Source organism: Patiria miniata, unplaced genomic scaffold (genome assembly GCF_015706575.1).
Source record: "Patiria miniata isolate m_02_andy unplaced genomic scaffold, ASM1570657v1 HiC_scaffold_6, whole genome shotgun sequence".
NCBI classification, from domain to species: Eukaryota; Metazoa; Echinodermata; class Asteroidea; order Valvatida; family Asterinidae; genus Patiria; species Patiria miniata.
In genome coordinates this window covers 18,933,332-18,958,073 of record NW_024037073.1, presented here as the reverse complement: position 1 = coordinate 18,958,073, position 24,742 = coordinate 18,933,332, and the positions used below count along the sequence as shown (strand labels likewise).

The window sequence follows — 24,742 nt, the reverse complement described above, 5'->3', positions numbered from 1 at the left end:
TGACTTTCCCCTATGACCTGATGCTAATAATCATGAATTTAACAAAACTCAAGAAACTCACAATATGAATGCCGGTAGATACATTCCAACTTACCTTCTATTTACAACTTAAAATGATGCATAGCGTTTCATATGTTTTTATTATATTTCCTCCCTGACTTTTTCAAAGTATCAAACTTACTACATGTACTCTAATTAAACATACTAATGAATGCATAGATCATTTTACCTGAGACTGCCAGATCTACAATGCATTATGTGATGAAGTCGAGGCCCGCCCTTTTTGCCCTACCTAATAAAACTGTCTATTTTAATTATGCAAATATGCTAATGAATAGCATGCATGCTGCATAAGTGAATGCATGCTGCACTGCCTGCTTTGCTCCACCCTTACTAAACATTTTCTATTTTTGATTAAATATGCTAATAACTTGATAGAAATAATTACCTGAGCATGTCAAATCAATTTGGATAAAAATGCCCCGCCCACTTTAACCTGCCCTACCTCACCCTATCAAACTTTGCATTCTAATTAAATATCCTAATGAATGAAAGATTTAAATCCGCTGCATGTCAATTCAGTTTGGTTGAATATGACCCGCCCATTTTGTCCCCCCCTATCTCGTCATTCCAAACTTTCTTTATCAATTAACTTTGCTAGTGACTGAATTGATATAATTACCAGAACATGTCAAACCAATTTTGGTGAATATGCTCTGCCCCGCCCACGTTGGCCTGCCCCGCCCTAACCCACCTCATAGGCTACATGAATATGGCATCGATTGTGTTTGTATCCTCCTCGAAATCCAGCGATGTGGGTGTGTCCATTGGCCTGATGACATCACCGTCAAAGGTGAATTTGATTCTATGCAGGGGTTGGCCACAGAATGTGCTATACTCCTCCATTAGCGTCTGCAAGCTGTCATTCTGGAAGGGAAAACATCAGATTGGTTTATGTCAAAGTTGTAAGCGAGTCATCACATGTCAGTAACTAGTCACCAGATGTCAAATCAAAAGTTATCACGAGTTATCACAAGTCAATCGCGAGTTATCACAAGTCAATCACAAGTTATTTACAAGTCAAACACAAGTCATCAAAAGTTATCACAATTCAAATTCATGTACATGTCATCACAAGTCAAATACAAGTCATCACAAGTCATCACTAGTCAATCAAAAGTTATCACAAGTCAATCACAAGTTATCACAAGTTATCACAAGTCGATTACAACTCATCACAAGTTAATCACAGGTCAATCACAAGTTATCACAAGTCAATCACAAGTTCACAAGTCAATCACAAGTCAATCACAAGCTATCACAAGTCAATCACAAGTTATCACAAGTCAATTACAACTCATCACAAGTTAATCACAGGTCAATCACAAGTTATCACAAGTCAATCACAAGTGTACAAGTCAATCACAAGTCAATCACAAGCTATCACAAGTCAATCACAAGTTATCACAAGTCATTCACAAGCTATCACAAGTCAACCCCAAGTTATCGCAAGCCAATCACAGGTCAACGATCACAAGCTTGCCGAGAATTCACAAGCAATTCCAACTGCATTCTATTGTAAGATTATACATGCCATGGAACTTTCTGTGCGTAACAGTTTGAGGTTCCTCAGCCAATTTGGAATTCCTAAAATTTGAACAGTTATTTTCTGTTTGCAGAAATCTTGCAATATTTACTGAGCTTGAGTAGCTTACTTACCCTGCGTATTGTGGTGGTCCTTGTGGATTTCTTCTCCATTCCTTGAATAGTCACTTCCACAATTTGTTCTGGAGCTGTGACCACACTTTCCGGCTCGACAATCAGACAGTCTGCATTTGAAGAAAAGCATAAGATGCACTGTTTAAAATACATGTCTAAACACGGAAAAATCTTCAGGCAGGTTGACAGAAATTCGCATTAAATACATGTACATCATATTCATTCATGTGATGACTACAGCACAGGTGCAAGACTAGAACGGGGAAGCTGCCATGGTTGCTGTCGAAGGCTGGAAGGAGGCTGAAGGCAGGGTTGGGCATGGGCATGATGGAAGGGGATCAGGATTCAGAATGATGTACCAAGGTGTAGGGGTTGGTGTTTTATATGCCAACAATAAAAGTCAAAGTGTGTACATGTGCGTGTTTATGGTGCAAATCGAGGACACACACGTGCAACATCATCGATGAATCGAGGACAGAAACCGAATCGAGGACTCCTCAGTTGGACAAACGTGTACAAAACCAATGAGAGCTGTTGCGAACAAGTTAAAGTACAAACAAAGGAAAAGGGAAGAGGAACAAATGAAAATCCTCGATTTACACCATAAACAAACGTGTCTGTACATGTACCACATCACCACACTTCCCCCCACTTACCCCACCCCAACTTTCTTCACGGAAGCCCTGTTGGCTTCGCATTTACAAAAATGTGAAACAGCAAGATGAATTATTATGGAGAAAAAAAAACTGTAGCTGCTCAATGACATTGAAAGGGTGCCAAAAAGTGTGCTGCAAGGAATTGTGCACTTGCCCATCTACGTCACTCACCGATGATGTCAGCGATGTGCAAGTCCATGGAGCGTGGCGTGTCAAACTCACTGACATCCTGTCCGTGTCGGGTCAGCCGGACACAAGCTCTCCTGACTCCTTCCCTGCTGGCTATCTCATCAAAGACTTTACTGAAGGCATCTGACTGAGAAATTCAAAAACACAAAACACAGGATAGCTCTGAGGCTTTGCAATGTGGAGTATCAGTATCGTTTCGGTTTGCGGTAGAGCTGCTTAGAAGATATTTAGTTCTGAAAAGATCTTGTCCTGCTTATTATCAACTTTCGCTTAGTAGTTTTTGTTCTGATAAGAACAGTCCTGCTTTAAGTTCTAAGACAAGTTCTGTTAGAACTTAAAGCAGGACTGTTCTTATCAGAACAAAAACTACTTAGCGAAAGTTGATAATAAGCAGGACAAGTTCTTTTCAGAACTAAATATCTTCTAAGCAGTAGTTATTACCACATGGTGTTACCGCAAAATGAAATGATACAGGATAGCTCCTTTAACACCGGATGCGTGCATTACTAATATTCCCAGTGTCCATTACTATGGGTTCCATGCACAGGTAGTCTTTCAATGGCCAGAAAAGGAGAGTTTGGGGGGAGACCTAGACTGGTTCCCGGTCCATCCATCCTGAACTTCGAATGTATCCGTAGTAATAAGAGACGGGGATAGGTCGGGGAGACCATCAAAATGTATCTATGAATGCATTCGCGCACCGATGAAGCCTGATGCTCACGCGAAGACGCCTCGGCTTAGCTTTGGCACATTCAGGATAAATAAGTCATCCGTACCTCGCAGGCGAAATGAGTACAGTATGCACACGTTGTGTGTCCCGTACATGGGGCTCTCAAAAGTGGTACAAAAGCACCCTCTTTTGTTGGCGCACGGAGCCCATAGTTTTGTATTTTAAAGCCACAGATTTTGGAGTGTGAAAAATTACTTTCCAAAATTGATTACATTCCATAAGTATGAAGCACGTGTTGTAGAGTTGTTAATATCGGCAGATCTGCCCAATTTGGATCACAGGTTGGCTGTGTTCTCTAAATTTTGTTTTTGTAAATTTCTTTTCTTTGGTCGTTTGTTATTGTTTCAGTAAATGACAGTCAGCCAATGAGCAAACTTTTCTCAAAAATGTTTTCACTGAGCAAATAGTGTTTAAAGGGAATATACATCATTTGCTTTTGCTGTAATTTTCAGAAATGGATGGAATTGGGGGGTTGGAAATATATAGCAAATATAGTTACACTGACTTTTTTTAGGTTTTGGGTTCGAAAATGCTATAAAAATCAAGAAAAACAATCATTTTCCTGTAGTCTGGTTCCCTGACTCCATATAAGAAGAAACAGAGCAGTTTACATACATTGGGGAATTGTAAGGTCAGGGAACCAGTCTAGCTGGCTCGTACCCGTTCATAGGTGTGTAATCGATTGCAAACAAGTGCGATGGTCAATTGGGGCCAGTATTTGAAAAAAAGCCAGTTTTTTCCCAACGCTGGTCGGCCGACCAGCGTTGGAAATTAATACAAAATACCACTTTTCTTGAAAATGACAGTATACCAGGTGCCATGATTTTACAGGATGCTTTACACTGTCATTCACTAACAGTCCAGCAAGGTATTTCAAAATGATTTGGTAGTTTTATTTTTTGATGTTTGCAAATGTTGTATTTTCCCTTTCAGTTCATCTGCTGTGGACAGCGTTCCTTAGATGGTGTCCATTCCCCCCCCCCCTTCCCCTGCCAACATCCATGAAACTGAGCCTCATACCATCTGTAGCGGGAACCTTTGGATCCCGTTCCGGGACCGGACTTTGACAGTGATAGAGTTACGGACACGGCGAGTTGGCGGCGAGGAGTCCACGTCAATGATGGCGATGGATCCACCGGGGGTCCTAGAGGCAGGGGAGAAGGCATCATCAGACTGGGAAGAGACCTCGCTCTGGATGCAGCGCACGTTGGTTAAGGCTACGTTGATGCTCCTGGTTTGAACAAAAAAAAATTGAAATCTTCAAGTAACAAATGATCTTTACTTGTTCGATGGAATTTTTGCATAAGGGAGATGGACATCATATTAATACAAACTCCCTAGGCATTTTTGCTAGGATGTAACCTCAATCCTGCAAAATCCTTCAACTGCCTCCATGTAAAAATTGTATACAGCCTCAATCCTGCAAAATCTTCTGTTATTTCTTGAATGTGGCCCTTGGAGGGGTGACCACTGCCTCAATCCTGCAAAATCCTCCAGCAATCACTGTCAATATGTCGAGGCAGAGCCAGTGACATCCTGCAGCAGTGCGGAGGATTTCAAGTATAATCTAGGCCTAAATTTACGCACGGCTGAGCATAAACAGCAAAGAGTCCGGCCTAAGACCTTGACACAGTGCATCCTCTAAAATCAGCCTCATATTTTTGCCATATAGCCTCAATTCAGTGAAATCCTCCATTTTGCAAAGAGAGTTTGGGAAGGTTAGGGTTAATAGGTTTTGACTTTGACTGACGTAGTTGTACAAGCGCTGTTCAATCTCCAAGAACTTGCTTGTAAAAAGTCACGAGCTTGCTTCGGTGAGATTTCAACCGACGACATCCTGCTTTATATCAATGAGGTATTGACCACTTGCGACAGAATTTCAACTTGTACCATCAACAATATTTACCTGAGGACCATGGAGGTTTCCCGATCAGGAACGGGCAGCCTCTGGGCCACGCTAGCCGGGTCAAAGGGCGGTGGAGGGGAGCAGGGGGAATCAACCGACCCGATATGGGTACTCGTCTTTGGGGTCCTGGAGTAGAAATTTCAATTGAAAGAGGAACATACAAAAGTATGAGCTCCGTGCGCTAATAAAAGAGGGCGCCCTTTTACCTAACAACGACGTCCCATGGGCGGGACATTTAGCTGGTTGACGTGCACCGTGCCTTGTGTGTGACGCACGTACACCAGGGGATTTGTACTATGTACACACAGTGGTACATATACGGCCGCGTGTCGCGGTAAAATTGCAGTCAGGCAAGATGGCGTCGGTCCGTCACCCCTAACTGTGCTTCCTTTGCCGGTGAGGGGGTACTTGTGAACGGAGCGGATAGGATCCATTTATAAGCACCCCCTCAACAATGATAAAAAGAAGAATATGACAGACACTTAAATGCCATTGCTGTGGTGTGTCTTGGAAACGCTGTGGATCTATGCACACAAAGCTGGAAATCGGTTGTGCGTACGTTGCGCCATACACATGCAAACAAATCTGCGCACGTGATTTCTCACGAAGGGTCACACAGAAAAATCAACTTGAGCAAATTATTACTTCACTGGTCTAGAGTTGTAAATAAATCAAGTCAATCACAAGTCTATTACAAGGGCAATTCCACGGTAACTCACGTTACACTTGCAGCAGATTTTCTGTTAACTCTGCGCTGTTATTCTATAAAGTCAAGGGTGAATTTTTCTTACAGAAGATCCCTTGAAGTTCAGTGACTAAACTACAACCCAAAAAATGAACGTCTACTGGTTTGGCATTGTTTTATCATTTTTTTAATGGTTTTCTCTTCCTTAACCCTAACTCCCCAGCATAATTTACTAGGAACCATACCCATTCAGGCAAATTACAACACTCACATGGGAAATCGTACACACACACTGTTGGACTTAGTTTCTGGAGGTATGCCAAACCCAATGTAAAAGACCATCAGTTTAGGGCTACTGTACTTATCCCAACAGATTTAAACAAAACCTGCTGTTGAACTTTGATGGGTTGAGTTCGGTTAGGGTTAAAAACAAAAACCCACAATGACACCTGATTTTGCATGTAAAAACAAGGTGCCAAAATGACTGCCTAAAATCCATATTAGGCTAAAAAAACCAGGTTTTTTTTTACCAAAACGAATACACTTCTCACTGGCATGTCATTCAAATGAAAGGTCTTGTTGTCCCCTTTAGTTTGATACCACATTGGGATTATGGCGCTTGAAAAGTTGAGAATTTCACAAATTTTTCCAGCCATTTCCACATTCTCATGGAAATATCCACAAGTCAGTTTCAAGTCAAATCTCAAGTCAGGAATGCATTTTCACATTTCATTTGAATTTTTTATTGCTTGACTTGAGACTGGAGAAACTGGCATTGAAGTGAATAAAAAGTCTAATACATGTTTACAGAATTCAATTTAATTCCTTTTTTACCCAGGATAATTCAAGCTTTCCTCATCGTCAGAGTCCAGGTAGATAGGCCTGCTTGGTTTTTTGTTCCGGGCGCTTCTCTTTTTGACGTGTCTTTTCTTCTTGTTGATTGGCTGTATGTGTAATTCCTCATCGTCCACGTCATCTGTAGACAACGATTGAAAAAAAAGAAAAAAGATGTCAAAGATTTTCATGAATTTCTCTGTTATAGTCATGTTGGTGCAGTGGTGCATTTCTTCACCTTTCACCTCTATGGCCCGGGTTCGATTCCTGCCTGGTCCACATGTGGATTGGGTTTTCAGTCCCTACCTGATTCCGTGGGTTTTCCCCAGAATATTCTTCTGGGGTTTTCCTCCCACCTCTAAAACTGTAATTTCTTCATTGTCTTCTCTCTACAGGTTTTCTTCAGGCTTGCGAGCTACAGAGCCTAGGGAGCTTTTGAGGAATCCTTGGTATTATACCAGAAATAAATAATGAAAATTGAAGAACATAAATGCTGTTCTCGTAGTCTGGCTCCCTGACTCTACTTCAGACAAAACAATTTATAGACGTCGGAGAATTGTCAGGTCAGGGAACCAGATTAGCTGGCTTGCAAACAAAATATGGATTAACTAAATTTTGGTAAATTGGGGGCAGCATTTGGAAAAAGTCGTCGGCCGACCATCGTTGGAAACTGATACAAATGTTTCACTTTTCTTTAAAATGACAGCACACCAGATGCCATGATTTCACAGCATGCTTGAGAGTATTATTCACTTATATAGTCAAGTAAGGTATTTCATCATAATTTGGTAGGTTTTTTAAAAAGTTTGCAAATGTTGTATATTACCTTTAACCATTGTTGCACATTCATTGCTGGATGAGTACGTATGTACAGGTATGGTACCCATATCAATCTAAATGCATCCAAACTTATTTTAATACCTGAATCAGCGATGTTCTCGTTGATTTCTGGGAGTTTCAAGCTCTCGGCAGCATGGGAGTAGATGTTGCATTTGACCTCCCCGACCGGCCGAATGTAATGCCTCTTCTTTGTCACAGCACGTCTCAATTTCGGAGTAATCTCCTCCTGAATCAATAAATAATACCGACTGCATGATTTTATGTACTTTTGAGAATTAAAAAAACAAACTTTATCCATAAGTTCATACCAAATTAGAAAAAGGACTGAATACAATGTAAGTGCTATAATTTATTTGGAATAACGCTAGCTTTTACTCTGATACACTCACACTCACAGATAACGTGTGCAATAATTAAAATGAGTCACACTTTCCCTTTCTCAAGGAGTATTTGTTATTACGCAAGTTTACTTTTTTTCTAGGTAAAATTATTGGAGGATAGACGTATGATTCTATATCAATAACTTCTTTCCAGTTTGCCAAAGTTGGGGTATTAAAGTCAGATCTGAAAGATTTTTCATTCAGATGCCTTTCTTGCAATTCGATCAAAATTCAATAATAAATTGATTCCCTGATCACAAACTCATGCAATGCAACACCATTTTGAACCACCCTCCCTCCCCCCAAAAAACCCTAAAATTAACTAAAAAAAACAAACAAACAAACAAACACAAAAACAAAAAGCCATCCCGTTCCCCTCCAAACAAAAAATAATATTAATATAATAATATAAAATAACACCACAGTTTTGTAAGTTTCTTTCATTTTTGTTTGCTTTGCATTAAGTTTTTATCGTCAAATCTGATCTTTTTACCGATCTGTAAAAGAAAGCCAGCATGGCTGATATGAATTATAAAGGCCTATTACTATTAGCAATTTAGAGAAAGCCTCCCTGAAAATGAAAGTTTTAGGCCTAAAGTTACTCAATTAAAACCGGCACCCGCCCAAATATCCGCTGCCTTAAACTGTTAAAATTAAGTTGATATTGTACTAAAAAGTTGTAGGCCTAGGCCTCTTCAGCGCAAATTTGGACCTCGCGCAAATTTATTGTCCTTATTTATAAAGCATGAGCAGTTCAAATGAGGGTCCAAGACTGCGTTGAACAGGCCTACAAAAGTTTAGCACGTCTAACAACATTAGGCCCCTACAAAAAAAACCAAAAATATTTAATCATGTTGTTTACTTTTGTTTTACATGATTTAGCCTATCAAATTAATCACACGTAAATAAATATTTTGTCTGGCGTTAAATGCAAATTATACTTAATTCACAATATTCTATAATACAGCCCGGTCTGTCTATAATCAATCACAACATTTGTTGGAATCACGAATTTAAAACTGACCTGTTGAAGCCCATCGTCGCATTTTGACAAGTTTGAAGAATCCGCCATGTTTACCGTGAATTTCCGCAGTCTGGTGTCCATATTCGCAGCGATGACATGTCCTAGCCACTCCGTTTACAGCGGGGAAAATGATTAGTCTAGGTACCAGTCTTCCTGTCTGTAGTGCAGGTCACGTGGGTATTAGTGAGCAAGATGTCGGACGGTGAGTATTTACTGCGCAATAGCCGTAGCCTTGTTGCCGTTTTGTGATTGGACAATAACGACGTTGTGTTCAATGGATGTACGTATCATGTACATTACGTACGGGCGTGTACATACTTATACAAGACCAGATCTTGCAGGATTTTTTTGTGACATATACGCGCAGGAACAACTTTATCATTTCACAAAACCCATACGTGTGAAGATCTTGACAGTTCGATGTAAAATGGAAATGGCATGATCTTATCCAAACACATCGCAATGATTCGTTGGACAATTGTGCATAAAGCAGTTGGGAATGGAAGAATAACTTCTTTCTTTTAGATTTTTTTATACATCTAAATTTATTAATTTTATATAGGCCTATACACATACATACTTTCTTTAGAACAAAAAAACCTTATTTTATGCATCTAAATTTATTAATTTATACATATACACGTTTGCGTATAAAATTTGATCCCTGGTTTCTTTTTAAGTATTGTTTTAATTTTAAAATAAATCAACCCCTTTCTTCATTCATTCATTCATTCATTTTTATTTTGCCAATATAAAAACCAATACATGAAACGCACGTCGTACTCGCGTACGTTGGAGTTATTCAACTGCGAACAAACGAACGTCGTTAATCGTCCAATCACAAAATGGCAACAAGGCTACGGCTATTGCGCAGTGAGTATTTGGGTGTGAGTTAAATGACCGCAGAATTGCCCCGAAAATCTGACTTTTTCTTTATTTTTCTGTCCTCAAAATTTATACAATAAGACTTGATGTTACTATGATATTATTGTTGGTTTTTCGATTTAATTGGCAAACGGAGCGACTCCCAATTTTGTCATTGAAAACGGACTCTGTACAAAATCTACTCATACTATTGGGTCTTTATTATAGTCACAAGAGGGCGCTCTACCGAATCAAAACAGTTACAGAAAAAGTAGGCTTTTGTCTTAATATTATTTATTAAGGCGTCGAATGCAGCTGTCAATAGATCTTTGAATTGTTGATAAACTGTACGGGATAACGAAATGGATTAACTTTTAGTATTGCTAAATTATCATGATTATTTCAGAAATTGATCATATGTTTTGACTTTTTTTTGGCAGTGGATATTTAGCCGGAAACCGGCTTTCTTTAGTATAAAATAGTAAACGATATTTTGTTGGATAGGCACTGAACATGCGCAGTGACCCTTTTTCTGGGGGACTTAGAAATTTTTAGTTTACCGTGGCAAATCTTAGTCTGGTTTTGCCCCAACATTGTTGTTTTGACTTTGTATCCACAAGATGGGAATCGGACCATTTTTACAATTTCAACCTTTATTTGCCTTTAAAAAAAAATCCTCCAGAGCCATGAATCAGAAAAACAAAATGTGATTTCTCTGCTATTAAATGTTGGAGTCAATTTAAAATAATAAATATTCTTAATTTTTTGGATGAAAATAGTTGAACCAGGGATCTCTCACTCATGAGCTATACGCGCTATCCGCTCAGCCACAGGTGCTGCTCAACTGATGGTAATTTAACCCTTACTCTCTGAGGGTAGTTTACTGCATGTCAGTTGGTTATGCCAATGCCCTCCAGCTGCAGTTTATTGGAGGATACTTTGATGTAGCAGTGAAGGCTCCAATTGGCAGGAGTTGGAGGCCCTGGAGGGTGCCTGATACTGACCAGCTGGGGGCACTTGATTGTTATCAGAGGACTCTCATTGTTCTCTGTGGCATGTATTGGAGTGCCTGTCCAGTTACCCTTGAAATGACATGGCAGATATTGGAGGGCCATGCAAAAAACATAGGAGATTTTCTTGAGGCACACATTGGCATGCGTTGGAGGGTCTAGTAGGGTAAGGGTTAATACCTTCTATAATGTAGGCTACTCGTGTACTCGTCAAAGAGGGCAGGTACAATCTAGTGGGCTTAATATCCAGCTAAGCATCCACTATTCTGTTTTTTTTAATCCCGATTTCTTCCCACAGCTGAGGTGGAGAAGTTGCAGCGTCATTTGGACCTGCTGCGGCAGGAGTACGTCAAGCTGCAGAACCGCCTCGTCGAGGTCGAGCAGAAGTACAATGTTGCCACGGCGACGGCCCAAGGTGGCAGGGCCGGAGGCGCTGACAATGAGGAAAACTTTGTCTCCCGGCTGCTGGGGACCATTGCTGACCTTTTCGACAAGGAGCTCTACAGGTAGGAAATAGTCCAAAAACAGGGTGACCGTAAGGTCAGAGCCAAATTCTGCTAAATGCACATCAAAATTCTGTCAGATTTATCAGAAATCTGCCAAATTCCTCAGAATCACTCGAAATACACTTTACACACTTAAAATCACATGCAGATTGGTAGTATTGCCTTAATTAATGTTCAAATTACATTATAAACAATCTATATTCACATAAAGATGTTATGAAATTATCACGTAATTTCGGGCAAAACGCGGATCTGGCCATGACGAAGTCTGTTTTTCCAGTGAGCCTCAGCACCTAGACCAGCCAACCTGTCCCATCCCCATTATGCAAGGGCTTGTTTGAAAAGGATTGAAGCTTTTTTAAACAAATGTACCATTTTTGTTATCAAATTTGCTGTTTTTCTGTCAAAAAAACATTTTTGCAGAATTCTGCCAGAAATCTACCAAAAAAATCCATTCTGTCAAATTTTCTGTCAAACTCGTTTTTAACAAAAATTCTGTCAAAGTTCAATGGTCACCCTGTCCAAAAATTAAGGTCTCTATGTGTAAATGTTGAGCGGGGTTGGTGGATCTGCGATATCAGTCAGTTGCTCAGAAATGCACTTGCGCGTTCGGTCGATCTTGTAGGAAAGCTCAGACTTTACTTCCCTTTTTCGAAACAATCCTCCAGAGCCCTGGATTAGAAATAAAAGGTATAAATCGACTGATGGCTGCGCTATCGACCGATCGGGCACATCAACTGATCGCACACAACACAAATATAGAAGAGAACAGGGTTCGACCTAAACTTTTTGTTCACTAACCAGCCGGACTACTGAAACAGACTCTTAACTAGCCCGCGGGCATTTTCACTAGTCCGCATGCTTTTCTTTTATAGAGTGTCTCATAACAACAATGTGCAGACATGTAAAAAGGTGTATCCTGAGGCAATCTTGTCAGTGTTTTTAATAAACACATCTAATAATTTAACCCTAAACATTTAATAAAATTAGACACAAAGTGATACAGGTTTTGCTTTCTGAATTTAATGATTTATTTGTTCCTGTCCTTTCATCTTTGCCGTTGCCCTATAGTTTTTGTCTAGCCAGCCAGGCTACTTAAGGAATAGTTTGATTAGCCCGCCGCTGTTTTGACTAGTACCGGTATTTGGCTAGCTGAAGCTGAAGTCTAACCCTGGAGAACTAATAGAAAAACTTGTAGAAAGGTATAAAAGCACGCAGAAAAATTTGTAATGGAAATGTGCCTACCCAGAAATGTACCTACCAATTTAAAGGGAATATACAACATTTGCAAACATCGAAAAATAAAAGTACCAAGTTTTTGCGAAATACCTTAATAGGATGTTGGTAAATGACAGTCTAAAGCATCCTGTAAAATTATGGCACCTGGTATACTGTCATTTTCAAGAAAAGTGGTATTTTTGTATCAATTTCCAACGCTGATCGTTTGCTATATATTTCTAACCCCCCAATTCCATCCATTTCTGAAAATTACAGCAAAAGCAAATGATGTATATTCCCTTTAACAACAAAATCCTTGCTCAAAGTGAAGATATGACTGGTACCAAATACCTTGTGAAATTATTCCGCCTGAAATGGTATCATTTGGAAGAAAACAATCATTGGAGGTGGTTTAAGAAAGTGTGCCCTCGGGCACGGTGTTTTTACGTGTGTTTAATAGCAATGGAATCCAGTTACAACAGCTCAGTACGTCTTCTCATTTTTTTTTCAACTGTTTAGTTTCAACTGAGCTGAAGCGTGAACAAGTTAATTGTTATTAACCCTTCTTAAGATGTTGAGCGATGTTGTTGCTTCAAACGAAAAAGAAATGCACAAAACGTAAACGATCGTATGTACCTTTAATTGCATATTTGTTCCTTTAACTGTTTAAAAGGTCACAAACAGTCAAAGTTTTGTTCCGCTTCCCCTGATATACTTTTAATACACCAATGGTCACTTGACCAATGTTGACCCAAGTAACAGCATGGCTCAGAATGCATGTTTGCATAGGAGGGTTAACTGCATACATGCATACTTTAATATTCCAGCCTTTGTATTTGGGGAATTTCATCATTTTAACAAACTTAATTGCATAACCAAAATTGTAGGGTATACTGAACACCGCTTTACCGAACATTCGGCTATACTGAACATCATCCGTGGCACCCAGTTTTACTGTTCAAAAGGAACCGAACATTGTTGTTGAAAAAAGTCAACAGGTTAACAAAAAATCTTTCGGATATATTAAATGCTTTTGAGTCACTTTTAATTCCTGAACATCAAATAAAATAAAAGGGAAAACTACCCGTTGCTAAAGTTTCGTGACGACTCCTCGTGTAGCCTTGGGATGTGAGAAATGCCAGTTCACTATTGGTCAAAAGAGCTCACTGGCGATTCAAAATCGCTATACTGAAACGATCGTTATTACGAACACTTTCTGTGGATCCCACGATATTTGTTATAGCGGCGTTCCACTGTATTTTGAAAATATTTTTATTTCCCTTTCATTTTGTGTCCTTCAGTGACTTGGTGGTGTATCTGGACGGCAAGGAGATCAAGGCTCACCGCTTTGTCCTGGCGGCCCGCAGCACCCACTGGGGCGTACCTAACCTGTCGGAGGTCAACACGCTGGACTTCACAGGTCAGTGGTTACAAGGGGTCAGAGGTCAACACACTTTGGGTGAGTTCGAGTAGCTAACCCGCATCGACTTGGGTAAAAGCAGACGGGTTAGCCACTACAGCTAAACTGCGGGCAGCATCAATCACGATCCTCACATGATGTCCATAGCAACGGCTGTAGCCACTAGGTTTTAGTTTCAGATTAACTGCTTTTCCGTCAATTGAAAAAAAATAACAAAGTTGGGCTGGAATTATAGCCTCTAAAGTCGCAATGAACTCAATAAATGATTACCTTTAGACTTCAATAAAGTACATTTTCGAGTCCACTTGAGATTTCCGTCATCCGGCTGCCATATTTGTCCGTTTTTTGGAATGAACAATGCATGTGTGTGATGTATTTCCACCACTGACTCTGCTCCATGAGCAGGGTCTGTGGTGGCTGACCCGGGTGAGCCCCAAGAATGACGGCAGAGCTAAGCGAATGGCACAGGGCTGACCCGAGTTGATCCGGGTGAGCTACACGAACGCACCCTTTGTAGGTCAGTGGGTGGGAGGGTCAGAGGTCATCACACTTTACAGGTCAGTGGGTTGTTAACCTCATACTGCAGTGTTACAGCCTAGTTACCCCTTAAAGGTACATATTTGTCAGGAGATCGTCTGTCCTAGATTCACCAGGGCCCAGAAATCTGAAATACCTACTGAACTACCATGACTACTGGATTGAGTACAGTGACTTAAGTACAAGTCAATTGCTTTCTGTGACCAGACTAGACCAGTGATCTGGTGTTTTTAAACACTTCTGATCAACATGTATTTCTACCTTTGAAGTTTCTTTTGACAAAGTCAGATATGAATCTCTTCACCTTCATTTCATATTTTCATCTCCATTGCTCTGGCAGGAGCTTGTACGTGTCTCTTGGTGGTCGGTTGGTCTGTCTGTCTGTCTGTCTGTTCCCGAAAAATGGACCAAAAGTATGGTGTTCCATATGTGCCATCGACGTCGCCTTTTTCACCAGGGCTTATTGTGCACTCGCACTTGTTAACAATAAATGAGAATGGCCTTACACATAAGTCGGCATTAACTAAATGTTTCTTGGTACCCTGCTCTACAAATTTGAATTTATATTTGAAAGGCTAAAGTCAGTGATGTAGTGCCTTGATGCTGGGCCTTGGCCTTAAGGCTGCCTTAAGGCTGGATTTTAGGGCCTTGGCCTTGGCCTCGAGGCTTGAGGGCAAAAGCCTTGGCCTTGGCCTTGGCCTTGAGGGTTCAGGGCCTTGCAATTTTGAGTCAAGGCTCTTCAAGGCCCATAGATATTTGCATTTTCCAGATAAATCTGTTCGAAATTTGCTGTTACCATTTTAATTGTATTACCATGGAGGAGGGAAGCACCCTGTAGATTTGTGTGTTGGGCACACTTCCACTTTTGTAGCATCACATTTTGTTACCATTGTATTAGATTTGCTGCAAAAATATTCCGTTCACTTGTGGGGCTAATGAGATGATCACTTTAATTGCATATAACTATGGAATAGATCTGATTGGTTGTATACATGTATGTCTCCCTGATAAGTGCTAAAGATTTGCATGTATCTGTTTTAGATAGTGCTGATATTTCTGACCATGTTAGGCCAGCAAATAAAAAATTCCCAAATCAGTTTCTTGGATCCCCCTTTTGTTACACTTGGGAGAATTGTGTGTCAATAAGTAAATCATTATTTTGTTTAGTTAAACCATATTGAAGACCTGAACTTATACTTTAATAGATACAGTGCAGTCATAAAATGGTGTAGGCCTATGCGAGCATGTTGATTGCAATTAAAGAAATGTTGTTCTTCGTAACAAGCAATTCGTGATGATAAGGGCGGATCCAGGGGGGCCAAAAGGGGCCACCCCCCCCAAAAAAAACGAAACCATTTTTTTTTATGTGACGTCGTAATAAAGGCAGGCAATGAGTACACCACCATCTTTTCCTCACAAAACATCGGTTAAAATGGTCAGAAATTGCCTCAAATCGCACCACAGAGCATCTCGAATCCAAATTTTTTTGGGGGCCCTTAAGCGGGCCCCGAAGCCCAAGCCGTCATATTTTGACCCACTTTTTTGGGGGAGACCAAAATTTCTTTGCCCCCCCCCCCCCCAAATTGTGTTCTGGATCCGCCCTTGCGTGATGATGTGTCACTCATGTGACTATAATTAGTTCTATATCAGTGGTCATTTCATAAAACAGGGCCTTTGCCTTGGCCTTGGCCTTGAGGGTTAAGCCTTGGCCTTGGCCTCGAGGCTTGAGGGTCAAAGCCTTGGCCTTGGCCTTGAGGGTCAAAGCCTTGGCCTTGGCCTTGAGGGTCAAAGCCTTTGCTCCAACACTGGCTAAAGTTGATTTTCACTTTCTATACACCCTCAGGTATACCCTACGATATCGGCATGGCGTTGCTCAAGTGGGTGTACACAGACAAGCTGGATATGAAACCAGAGGACAGTTATGTGCTGGGGCTCATGAAAGCTGCCAGCAAATTCAAGCTGGCCGTGCTGCGTGATAGGTGAGTTGTGAAAACATCCGACCAATCAGAGAAAGCCTTATAGACTCTGTTCACAGACAGTAGATGACGCTTTCTTACCACTTTCAAAAGCTCCAGTACTTAACCCTATTCCACCCCCAACCCTTCAAAATCAAACTGCATGTTTTGTTGGAATCTGTTGGAGTGAGTACTGCACTAGTCAACTGATTTTGTTTTACATGGGGTGAGGCATATCATCATAATCAGAGTCCAACAGTTTGGGTGTTGAGTTGCCATATGGTGTTGGAATTTGCAGGAGTGAGGAAGGTTCCTAGTAAATCACTCAAGGGGGTTAGGGTTAAAAGTATATAGGGCTTACTTAGAGTCATTCTTAAAAAAAACAAGCCCTTTCAACTCAAAACCTTTAACTGTTACATTTCTTTTAAAACCCTCCCTCTCAAGTGACAGGTTTTAACAGTTTTGTGAATTGGGCTCATATTGCTACAATTGACAAGCTGTGGCAATTTTGTCAACTGAAGGTACCATGCCTTGACTGACAGTAATAGATCTCTCTCATAGGACGCCATCTTCGTAGGAAAATTACAACTGCATATTCAAGGCCATCGGGTGCGTGTCCGCGCAGTGTGCAAAATGTTCTAAACACACACACGTTCAAAATTTCTTCAAATACAGCGCAGCTGAGGCGCGTCACGACAATTTGACGCACAAAATGCCAATGCTCTTTGCAATCTGTAGGAAGTGAAGTCATTTGAGAGAGACCTATAGATATGGCGGGATTAAGTACTGCTGAGAGTGCCTGGCAATGATTGATTTAATTCAGTTACAATGAAGGCACAAAGGTTCACTCATGCATCCCAGCATAACAAAGGCATTGCCCCCAGTTAGAGGGCAATGGCTGCTAAGCAAAAGGTCTATAGAATTACAGTAAAAGTTGTACCAGTATTCAAGGAAATCCTATCCATCAAACCCCTTCAACAGGTTTTGACAGTCATGTGGTTTAATCCACAGGGTTCTGGCAGTTGATGACCAGCCTGTACAAAAGCTGGAAGTGGGTTGGTTTTTGGCAGTTTGTGACAGTTCTATCAGTAGGAGGGTTAATTCATATACATTCTTAATGACAAGGGAGAAATATTGGGGAAGTGCGAGGAAATGGCAACTATGCCAACCCGACTATTAACTTAGCATTCAACAAGCTTTGTGTTTTGTTTCTATTGAAAGATGTGAGAAAGCCCTGATGTCTTCAGTCAACGTAAGGAACTGCATCCGCTACTACCAGACAGCTGAGGAGATTGGTGCTACGTCACTCAAAGCTCACTGCTCAGAACTCATCTCCACTCACTGGGTGAGTCACTTGAGGGAGTAGCTCTACATCCTTTATCCTTCAACATCTGTCATATTCCAACACAATTTTATGGTTAGGATTTTGGAAGATTTAGTATTGCGGGGCCCAGGCACCATTACTTTACATTGGGATTGCTGAAACAGATCTGTGATGTACAAAGGATGTGTTGTAGGTTTTACTGTACATTTTTTGGGTTTTGACCAATTCTGAAAAGATTCTTGGAAAAATTGCTTGTGAAGTAAGGGTTAAATGAGAGCGGTTTCAGTAAATCACAAGTCAATCACAAGTCAATCACAAGTCATCACAAGTCAATCACAAGTCAATCACAAGTCAATCACAAGTCAATCGCAAGTCAGTCACAAGTCAATCACAAGTCAATCACAAGTCAATCACTAGTCAATCACAAGTCAATCACAAGTCAATCACAAGTCATTCACAAGTCAATCACAAGTCAATCACAAGTCATTCACAAGTCAATCACTAGTCAATCACAAGTCAATCACAAGTCAATCACAAGTCATTCACAAGTCAATCACAAGGCAACCACAAGTCAATCACAAGTCAGTCACAAGTCTGTCACAAGTCAGTCACAAGTCAGTCACAAGTCGGTCACAAGTCAATCACAAGTCAATCACAAGTCGGTCACAAGTCAATCACAAGTCAATCACAAGTCAATCACAAGTCAATCGCAAGTCAATCGCAAGTCAATCACAGGTCAATCACAAGTCAATCACAAGTCCATCACAAGTCCATCACAAGTCCATCACAAGTCAATCACAAGTCAATCACAAGTCAATCACCAGTCAATCACAAGTCAGTCACAAGTCTATCATAAGTTAGCTTACAAGTAACAGGGGATGAACAATGCCAAAGGAACGCCTTTGTCACGGTTTACTAAAATACCACGTTACATGAATCGACACTGGATGACTTGAGATGGACTTGTGATTGACTTGATACCAACTCTGGTATTTCCATTTATAAATTTCTTGGGGCATTTCTGTAAAATGCAACGTACGTCCGACCACATGATGTTCATGTACAGGGTCGTTAAGGTGTGGTACCTTAGGCCAAAAAAACCACAAGTCAATCACAAGTCAGTCACAAGTCTGTCACAAGTCAGTCACAAGTCAGTCACAAGTCGGTCACAAGTCAATCACAAGTCAATCACAAGTCGGTCACAAGTCAATCACAAGTCAATCACAAGTCAATCACAAGTCAATCGCAAGTCAATCGCAAGTCAATCACAGGTCAATCACAAGTCAATCACAAGTCCATCACAAGTCCATCACAAGTCCATCACAAGTCAATCACAAGTCAATCACAAGTCAATCACAAGTCAATCACAAGTCAATCACAAGTCAATCACAAGTCAATCACCAGTCAATCACAAGTCAGTCACAAGTCTATCATAAGTTAGCTTACAAGTAACAGGGGATGAACAATGCCAAAGGAACGCCTTCGTCACGGTTTACTAAAATACCACGTTACATGAATCGACACTGGATGACTTGAGATGGACTTGTGATTGACTTGATACCAACTCTGGTATTTCCATTTATAAATTTCTTGGGGCATTTCTGTAAAATGCAACGTACGTCCGACCACATGATGTTCATGTACAGGGTCGTTAAGGTGTGGTACCTTAGGCCAAAAAAAAAAAGTCTCCGGTTTCTGGTATGGAGCTTGCCCCCAAAGTGGCTGATGACTGCAAATGGTGCCCAAATACATTTTAGTGCAAACTATATGGGAGCCCAGAGAGGCCACACAAAGCTTATACTTGATCATAATTCCATCTAAAAACATGTTAAAATTGTGCAGCAGCAGGATTCCAGTCAAACTAGTGAGTTTGGCAGTTTTAAGACATTATCTTACATTGAACAAAAACCTTTTTAATTTTGCCGACGCGCATGGCTACGGCTACGCGCATACCAGAAACCGGAGACTTTTTTTTTTGGCCTTAGTTTGGTCTGTAATTGTTTTCTACTCATTAGATGTCACATTATTAGTGATGTATCACATTCACTTTTCCAACAGCAACTCATTCAAGTGTCTGACATGTCTGTCACAATTTACGGAATTGCCCCTTGACCGTAATATATTTTTACAAGAAAAGTCAAAAATTAGTTTACATCGTTATTTATCAGTTGTAGTTTGCTAGCGAGAGTATGTTAAAGCTACAGTCCATCATTTGTAATTTGTGCATTTTGTTCGTTTGAAGCAACAAAAGAGTTCAAAATCTAATGAAGGATACTAAGCAACTAACCTGATGAAGTTTCAGCTAACCTTCAGCTGTACATTCCGAGAAAAACAGCATTCTAAGATCTCAATTTCAAATCAAAAGTTACTGAATCATGTTTTGAATTGTTTTGAATTGCAGCTATACGCGACGTCGCGCACTGATCCGACGAAATTATAACAACCACGCGCACGTGTGCGTCGTTCCAATACTTGTGCGCGCTGCGCTGAATAACAAAACGAACTACTAATTTAAATTTTCCTACGGTGCTTCTTAAGAATCACCGTTGGAAATGCCTTCTTTCGTTGATTACTTCAAAATGACAGCTTCCTGGAAAGAAAAATTTCACATGGAGTTTAGTTCCCTTACTATCTTTCATCCAAATTTGTTTTTCAACAATAATTACGACAGTTACTTTTCGGATGGCTGCAAATGATGGACTATAGCTTTAATTACGAAATGTACATTGGTTTTTCAGAACGATTTCACCAGCAACGACTTTGTCAACATGACGGCACCGTTGCTGTACAAGATGTTCAAGGCTAAGACACCGTTCCCCTTACACCATGCCATCAGGAACCGACGGGAAGACATCGTGTTCCTGTACCTCATGGAGTTTGATGCTTTGGTACGTAGGACGATTATAATATATGGGTATTAGTCCCCTAACATTTTGCTATTCAAGTTTTCTGAACTAATGCCAAACTTCTTTCTTGATGAGCTTGAGCATCAAATGAGTTCAGAAAGGTTTTGGTACTGTAACCTTAACCCTAACTCCCTAGGCCTTTTTGCTAGGGTGTAGCCTCAATCCTGCAAAATCCAATTGGCCTCATGGGAAAATAGCATATTGCCTCAATCCTGCAAATTCCTCCATTATTTCTTGAATATGGTCCGTGGAGGGGTGACCACTGCCTGAATCCTGCAAAAACTTGCGGCAGTAACTGTCAATATGTTGAGGCTTGGCCAGTGACATCCTGGAGCAGTACGGAGGATTTCAAGCATAATCCAGGCCTATATTTGTGCATGGCTGAGCAAAAACAACACAAGGTCCGGCCCAAGACCTTAACAAAGTGCATCCTACGAAATCAGTAACGCACTTTTGCGTGTAACCTCAATCCCCCAAATTCCTCCGCTTTGGTAAAGAGGATTTTGAAGGATTCAGGACGGTTAGGGTTAATCAAATTTGCAATGGAAGCCTTGTGAATTACTGTAAATTTAGTGTCTGAGATGAATTTAGAACTGAGATGTGTAGCAAACAGTTTTGTAGTGGGATACCAAAATGTTCATTGCATTGTGTTTAGTTTTGTTTTCATATGCTGTTTCCACAAACTTATACTTATTCATGATACGTGCCATGAAATGTATCATATCATGACCTCTGCGTCATGATATGTATCATATTGTGAAAATCTTGACATATGTTGTTTATCCTGAACCGCAAATACTTATCATAAAAAAATTGCAAGGTATGGTAAAACAACCTTGTTGAATTGCAGTGGATATTTTAAGACTTACATAATATATAGTGCCGTGGCCTCGTGGTCTGGAGTATTGAATTTGTGGTCTGTGGGTAATTCTGCAGGTCGTGGGTTCGAAGCCAGCCTGGGGTTGTGGTGCGTGTGCCCTTGGGCAAGGCACTTTGTCACTCATTGCTTCTCCCCACCCAGGAGTAAATTGGGTACCAGTGAGGGCAGAGATGGTTATTATGATTGATGATAGCTGCTTTGCGCCAAAATGGCTGCATCGAGCTGTATACTCCCCAGGGAGCTGAGATGGTCTTTGGAATGTTTCATTGGCCCAATGAGCAGGGTAATAATGATGTAGCACCTTGAGCACCAATACTGGTGGATATGCGCACTTTATAAATACACATTATCATTTTAAGACTTTCTTTGTGATGTTTCCTTTCAGCTTCCAGACAAACTAGATGAGATTGACGAGCGCGGTGACCTGCCGCTTGACCTAGCCCTGTCCACCCAGCAGGAAGGCATCGCCAACGAGCTGGTCAAGCACAAAGTGGACATTGACCGGGCCGACTCCATGGGCCGGAGCCTGCTGCACAAAGCGGTCAAGAGAGGTCAGTGTATGAACCCAGGCTCTTTTTTAATTTCCAAATGTCAAACAATGGCTAACCAACTGAAAGCCTCAACTTGCCTGCCGAGTTGACATTCATTCATCGGCCCCAGGTTTTATCCCGACTCCTTACCACTCCCTGATCATTTCCTCCCGCAGGGGACAAGTTCTCAGCTTTCTTCCTGATCCAAGCCGATGCTAAAGTCAACGCTGCCACCTTACAGGATAAAGAGACAGCCTTACACATGGCGGCCTCCTACAGCCCCTTAGCCTCCCCACCGGAGCTGGTAGCCGACATGACGGAGGTTGCTACTAAGCTGTTGCAGCACGGCGCTAACCCTGATCAACAGGACTCGCGCGGAAAGTGAGTTAATATGGCATATGTATTTTACAGACTACTTAAAACAGGAATTTTGGACCCCGCTTTTCATAACCCAGGCTTCCTTGTTAAGCATGAGGAAGTTTAACATGGATTGGGGAAGTCTTTGGACCAGATGCGAAATGGCATCACGAGATAATGATGGGTTTTGTTTGTTTGCTGGAAAAAAAATCAAAGTAGGTATGCTCCTGTACGCTTGGCTCAACTTGAGTTTTAAGAATTGATAATAAATTGAAAAATACAAATCTGATATTAACTTGGATATTATTTGCAGAGATGAAACTGCATGAAAAAGATTGTATGGTAGATGTACGTAAGTAAGCCCGGATTGGAGTAGTTTACAGCTGGAAGAAGTTTAAGCATTAACCTATGACATGTCTGAAACTATTTACAGAGCATGTGGAGTTGGGCTGCAGTAAAATTCATGTGGTGTGTGATTTTTGGAGGGTTTCAGATTTAGTTGTACAAAAATGCAATGATCTTGAGGATGACGAAGAGAGCCTAAAAGATACATTTCACTGGCCAACTTTTTTTCTATGCACGTTGGTGGAGTTGTTTGGGTGAATGGTGCACTTGTCTTGAACTTTTTCTTTGACTTCCTCAAGTAAGAAGTGAACTTCTTTGTTCATGAGTCCGTTACTCTAACCTAAATTCAGGTTTTAAAACTTTTAACATCGAACATTTTTCAAATCGTAAAATTTTGTTTGGATCTAAAATAAAACAGGAGACGGTGTCTGGAAATGGGCATGAAGTGTGTTTTACATACGTACATATGTAAGTGTGGCGCGGCCCAGATTTTGGAAACAGATTTTTGTTCGGCGTCTTTTCCGATCCCCCCCCCCCCCCACCCGTACGCTGATTTCATCTCTGTATTGTAGTTGTAAAGGGATACAAAGAATTTGGGTTGGGACAAATAATTCAATAATTCGTATAAAAAAAAAAATTGAAAAATTCAACTTTGGTATTCAGTCAAGAGATTTAAATTCCTTTGTTTTTCATTTGACAGTTCTGCACTTCATCGAGCAGTTGCCAGTCGCAACCAGGAAATCTTTGATCTTCTGTTATCCCAGAAATCGTAAGTGATGACACAAAGTCGATCAGTCCGCAAATTTATGAAGTAATTTAGTTCTTTTTTGTTTTGTTTTCATGATTGAACTCTTCAACCACTTAGAATGAGGGTTTTGTCTACTTCTCCAGTGTGGTTGGAATTAGACAAATGGCATTAAAGAGCAGCGTAACTTATGATAATGTAGTAGTGTCACAAATGATGCAATTCCCAGACTCTCTGTTATTCCGAAGGCAACTTCAATATTTTAGTTTGATATGGAGTCAGTAAACAGCCTTGGCATTATTGTCCTTATGACCTCTGACGCGGTGTCAACTTCAATATTTCCATGCCTACAATTGCCACCGCATTCCACCTGTATGTGTACTTGACAAACTAAGCCAATCAGACTACACAGTACAATTGTCAAGGTGCGTAGTGAACACTACAATGTTAGAAGCTTTGAGGGTACTTCCTATCTTCGTATACATGCACAAGGGATGGTCGCCAGTCTAATTCCCTACTCCGTTTCTTGTCCGTTGTTGTCTTAGTTTGAACCTTGACCTCCAGAATGGCGACGGGGACAGCAGCCTGTGGCTTGCCCTGGACCCGACGCTAAGCAGCCAGGGTTACGGGGAAGATAGCTTTGCCGCTAAGCTGATAAGGAGAGGGTGTAGCGCTGACTCGGTCAACCTGCATACAGGTACATAATTGCTCAGCAGCAATTGAATGCTGGACCCTAATTCTCTTAGCGTTTTTGCAAGAATCTTCTTGAATCCTCCAAAATCCACCACTGTGCAGGAACCAATGCCACATTCTTTGTAATGTTGGCTGGGCTTGTCTGCCTCAATCCTGTTGAATCTTCCAAAAACCTACATCTACCGTCTGATTTTTGGAGGATCTGGGTCAGTCAAGGTTAACCTAAACTAACTGAAATATCCAAAAGCCAACCGCTAGTTTTGCAGTTTGTGATTTATTTTGGAGTGTAGTGGGCAGCTAACAGGAGTGGGTAGTTTAAGGAGCTTGCTGAGCTTTAATCTGGTAGATTCTAAAAGCTTCCCTTAATAATGTAAAGACTGAAGCAAATACGCCACCTAAATCCAACATTCGAGGAACCCACCCCCACTCCCAAAAATAATCAACAAAGACAAACACAAAACGAACAAACCAACAGATAAGCAAATTGAA

The 24,742-nt window shown here is 40.8% G+C and overlaps 2 protein-coding genes across 3 annotated transcripts in view; one reads left to right on the top strand and one right to left on the bottom strand.

The window, feature by feature from the left end:
* Window positions 1-9,073, bottom strand: LOC119742676 (NFATC2-interacting protein-like). Its single transcript, XM_038218830.1, has 8 exons — window positions 8,964-9,073; window positions 7,641-7,785; window positions 6,720-6,861; window positions 5,201-5,326; window positions 4,315-4,525; window positions 2,547-2,691; window positions 1,720-1,829; window positions 1-927 (listed from the first exon to the last, which is right to left on the bottom strand). The coding sequence occupies exons 1-8, from the start codon at window positions 9,042-9,044 to the stop codon at window positions 763-765; spliced, it is 1,125 nt and encodes a 374-aa protein (XP_038074758.1). The 5' UTR covers window positions 9,045-9,073; the 3' UTR covers window positions 1-762.
* A 19-nt stretch (window positions 9,074-9,092) lies between these two features.
* The window catches only part of LOC119742675 (rabankyrin-5-like), a 35,954-nt gene continuing 20,304 nt past the window's right edge, over window positions 9,093-24,742 (top strand). For both annotated transcript variants that reach the window (XM_038218829.1, XM_038218828.1), the window contains exons 1-10: window positions 9,093-9,165; window positions 11,136-11,343; window positions 13,863-13,981; window positions 16,362-16,497; window positions 17,695-17,818; window positions 20,536-20,685; window positions 21,969-22,134; window positions 22,290-22,494; window positions 23,516-23,584; window positions 24,106-24,257. In XM_038218829.1, coding sequence (XP_038074757.1) covers window positions 9,156-9,165; window positions 11,136-11,343; window positions 13,863-13,981; window positions 16,362-16,497; window positions 17,695-17,818; window positions 20,536-20,685; window positions 21,969-22,134; window positions 22,290-22,494; window positions 23,516-23,584; window positions 24,106-24,257 — 1,339 coding nt within the window. In that variant the 5' untranslated portion in view covers window positions 9,093-9,155. The remainder of the gene's footprint in view (window positions 9,166-11,135; window positions 11,344-13,862; window positions 13,982-16,361; window positions 16,498-17,694; window positions 17,819-20,535; window positions 20,686-21,968; window positions 22,135-22,289; window positions 22,495-23,515; window positions 23,585-24,105; window positions 24,258-24,742) is intronic.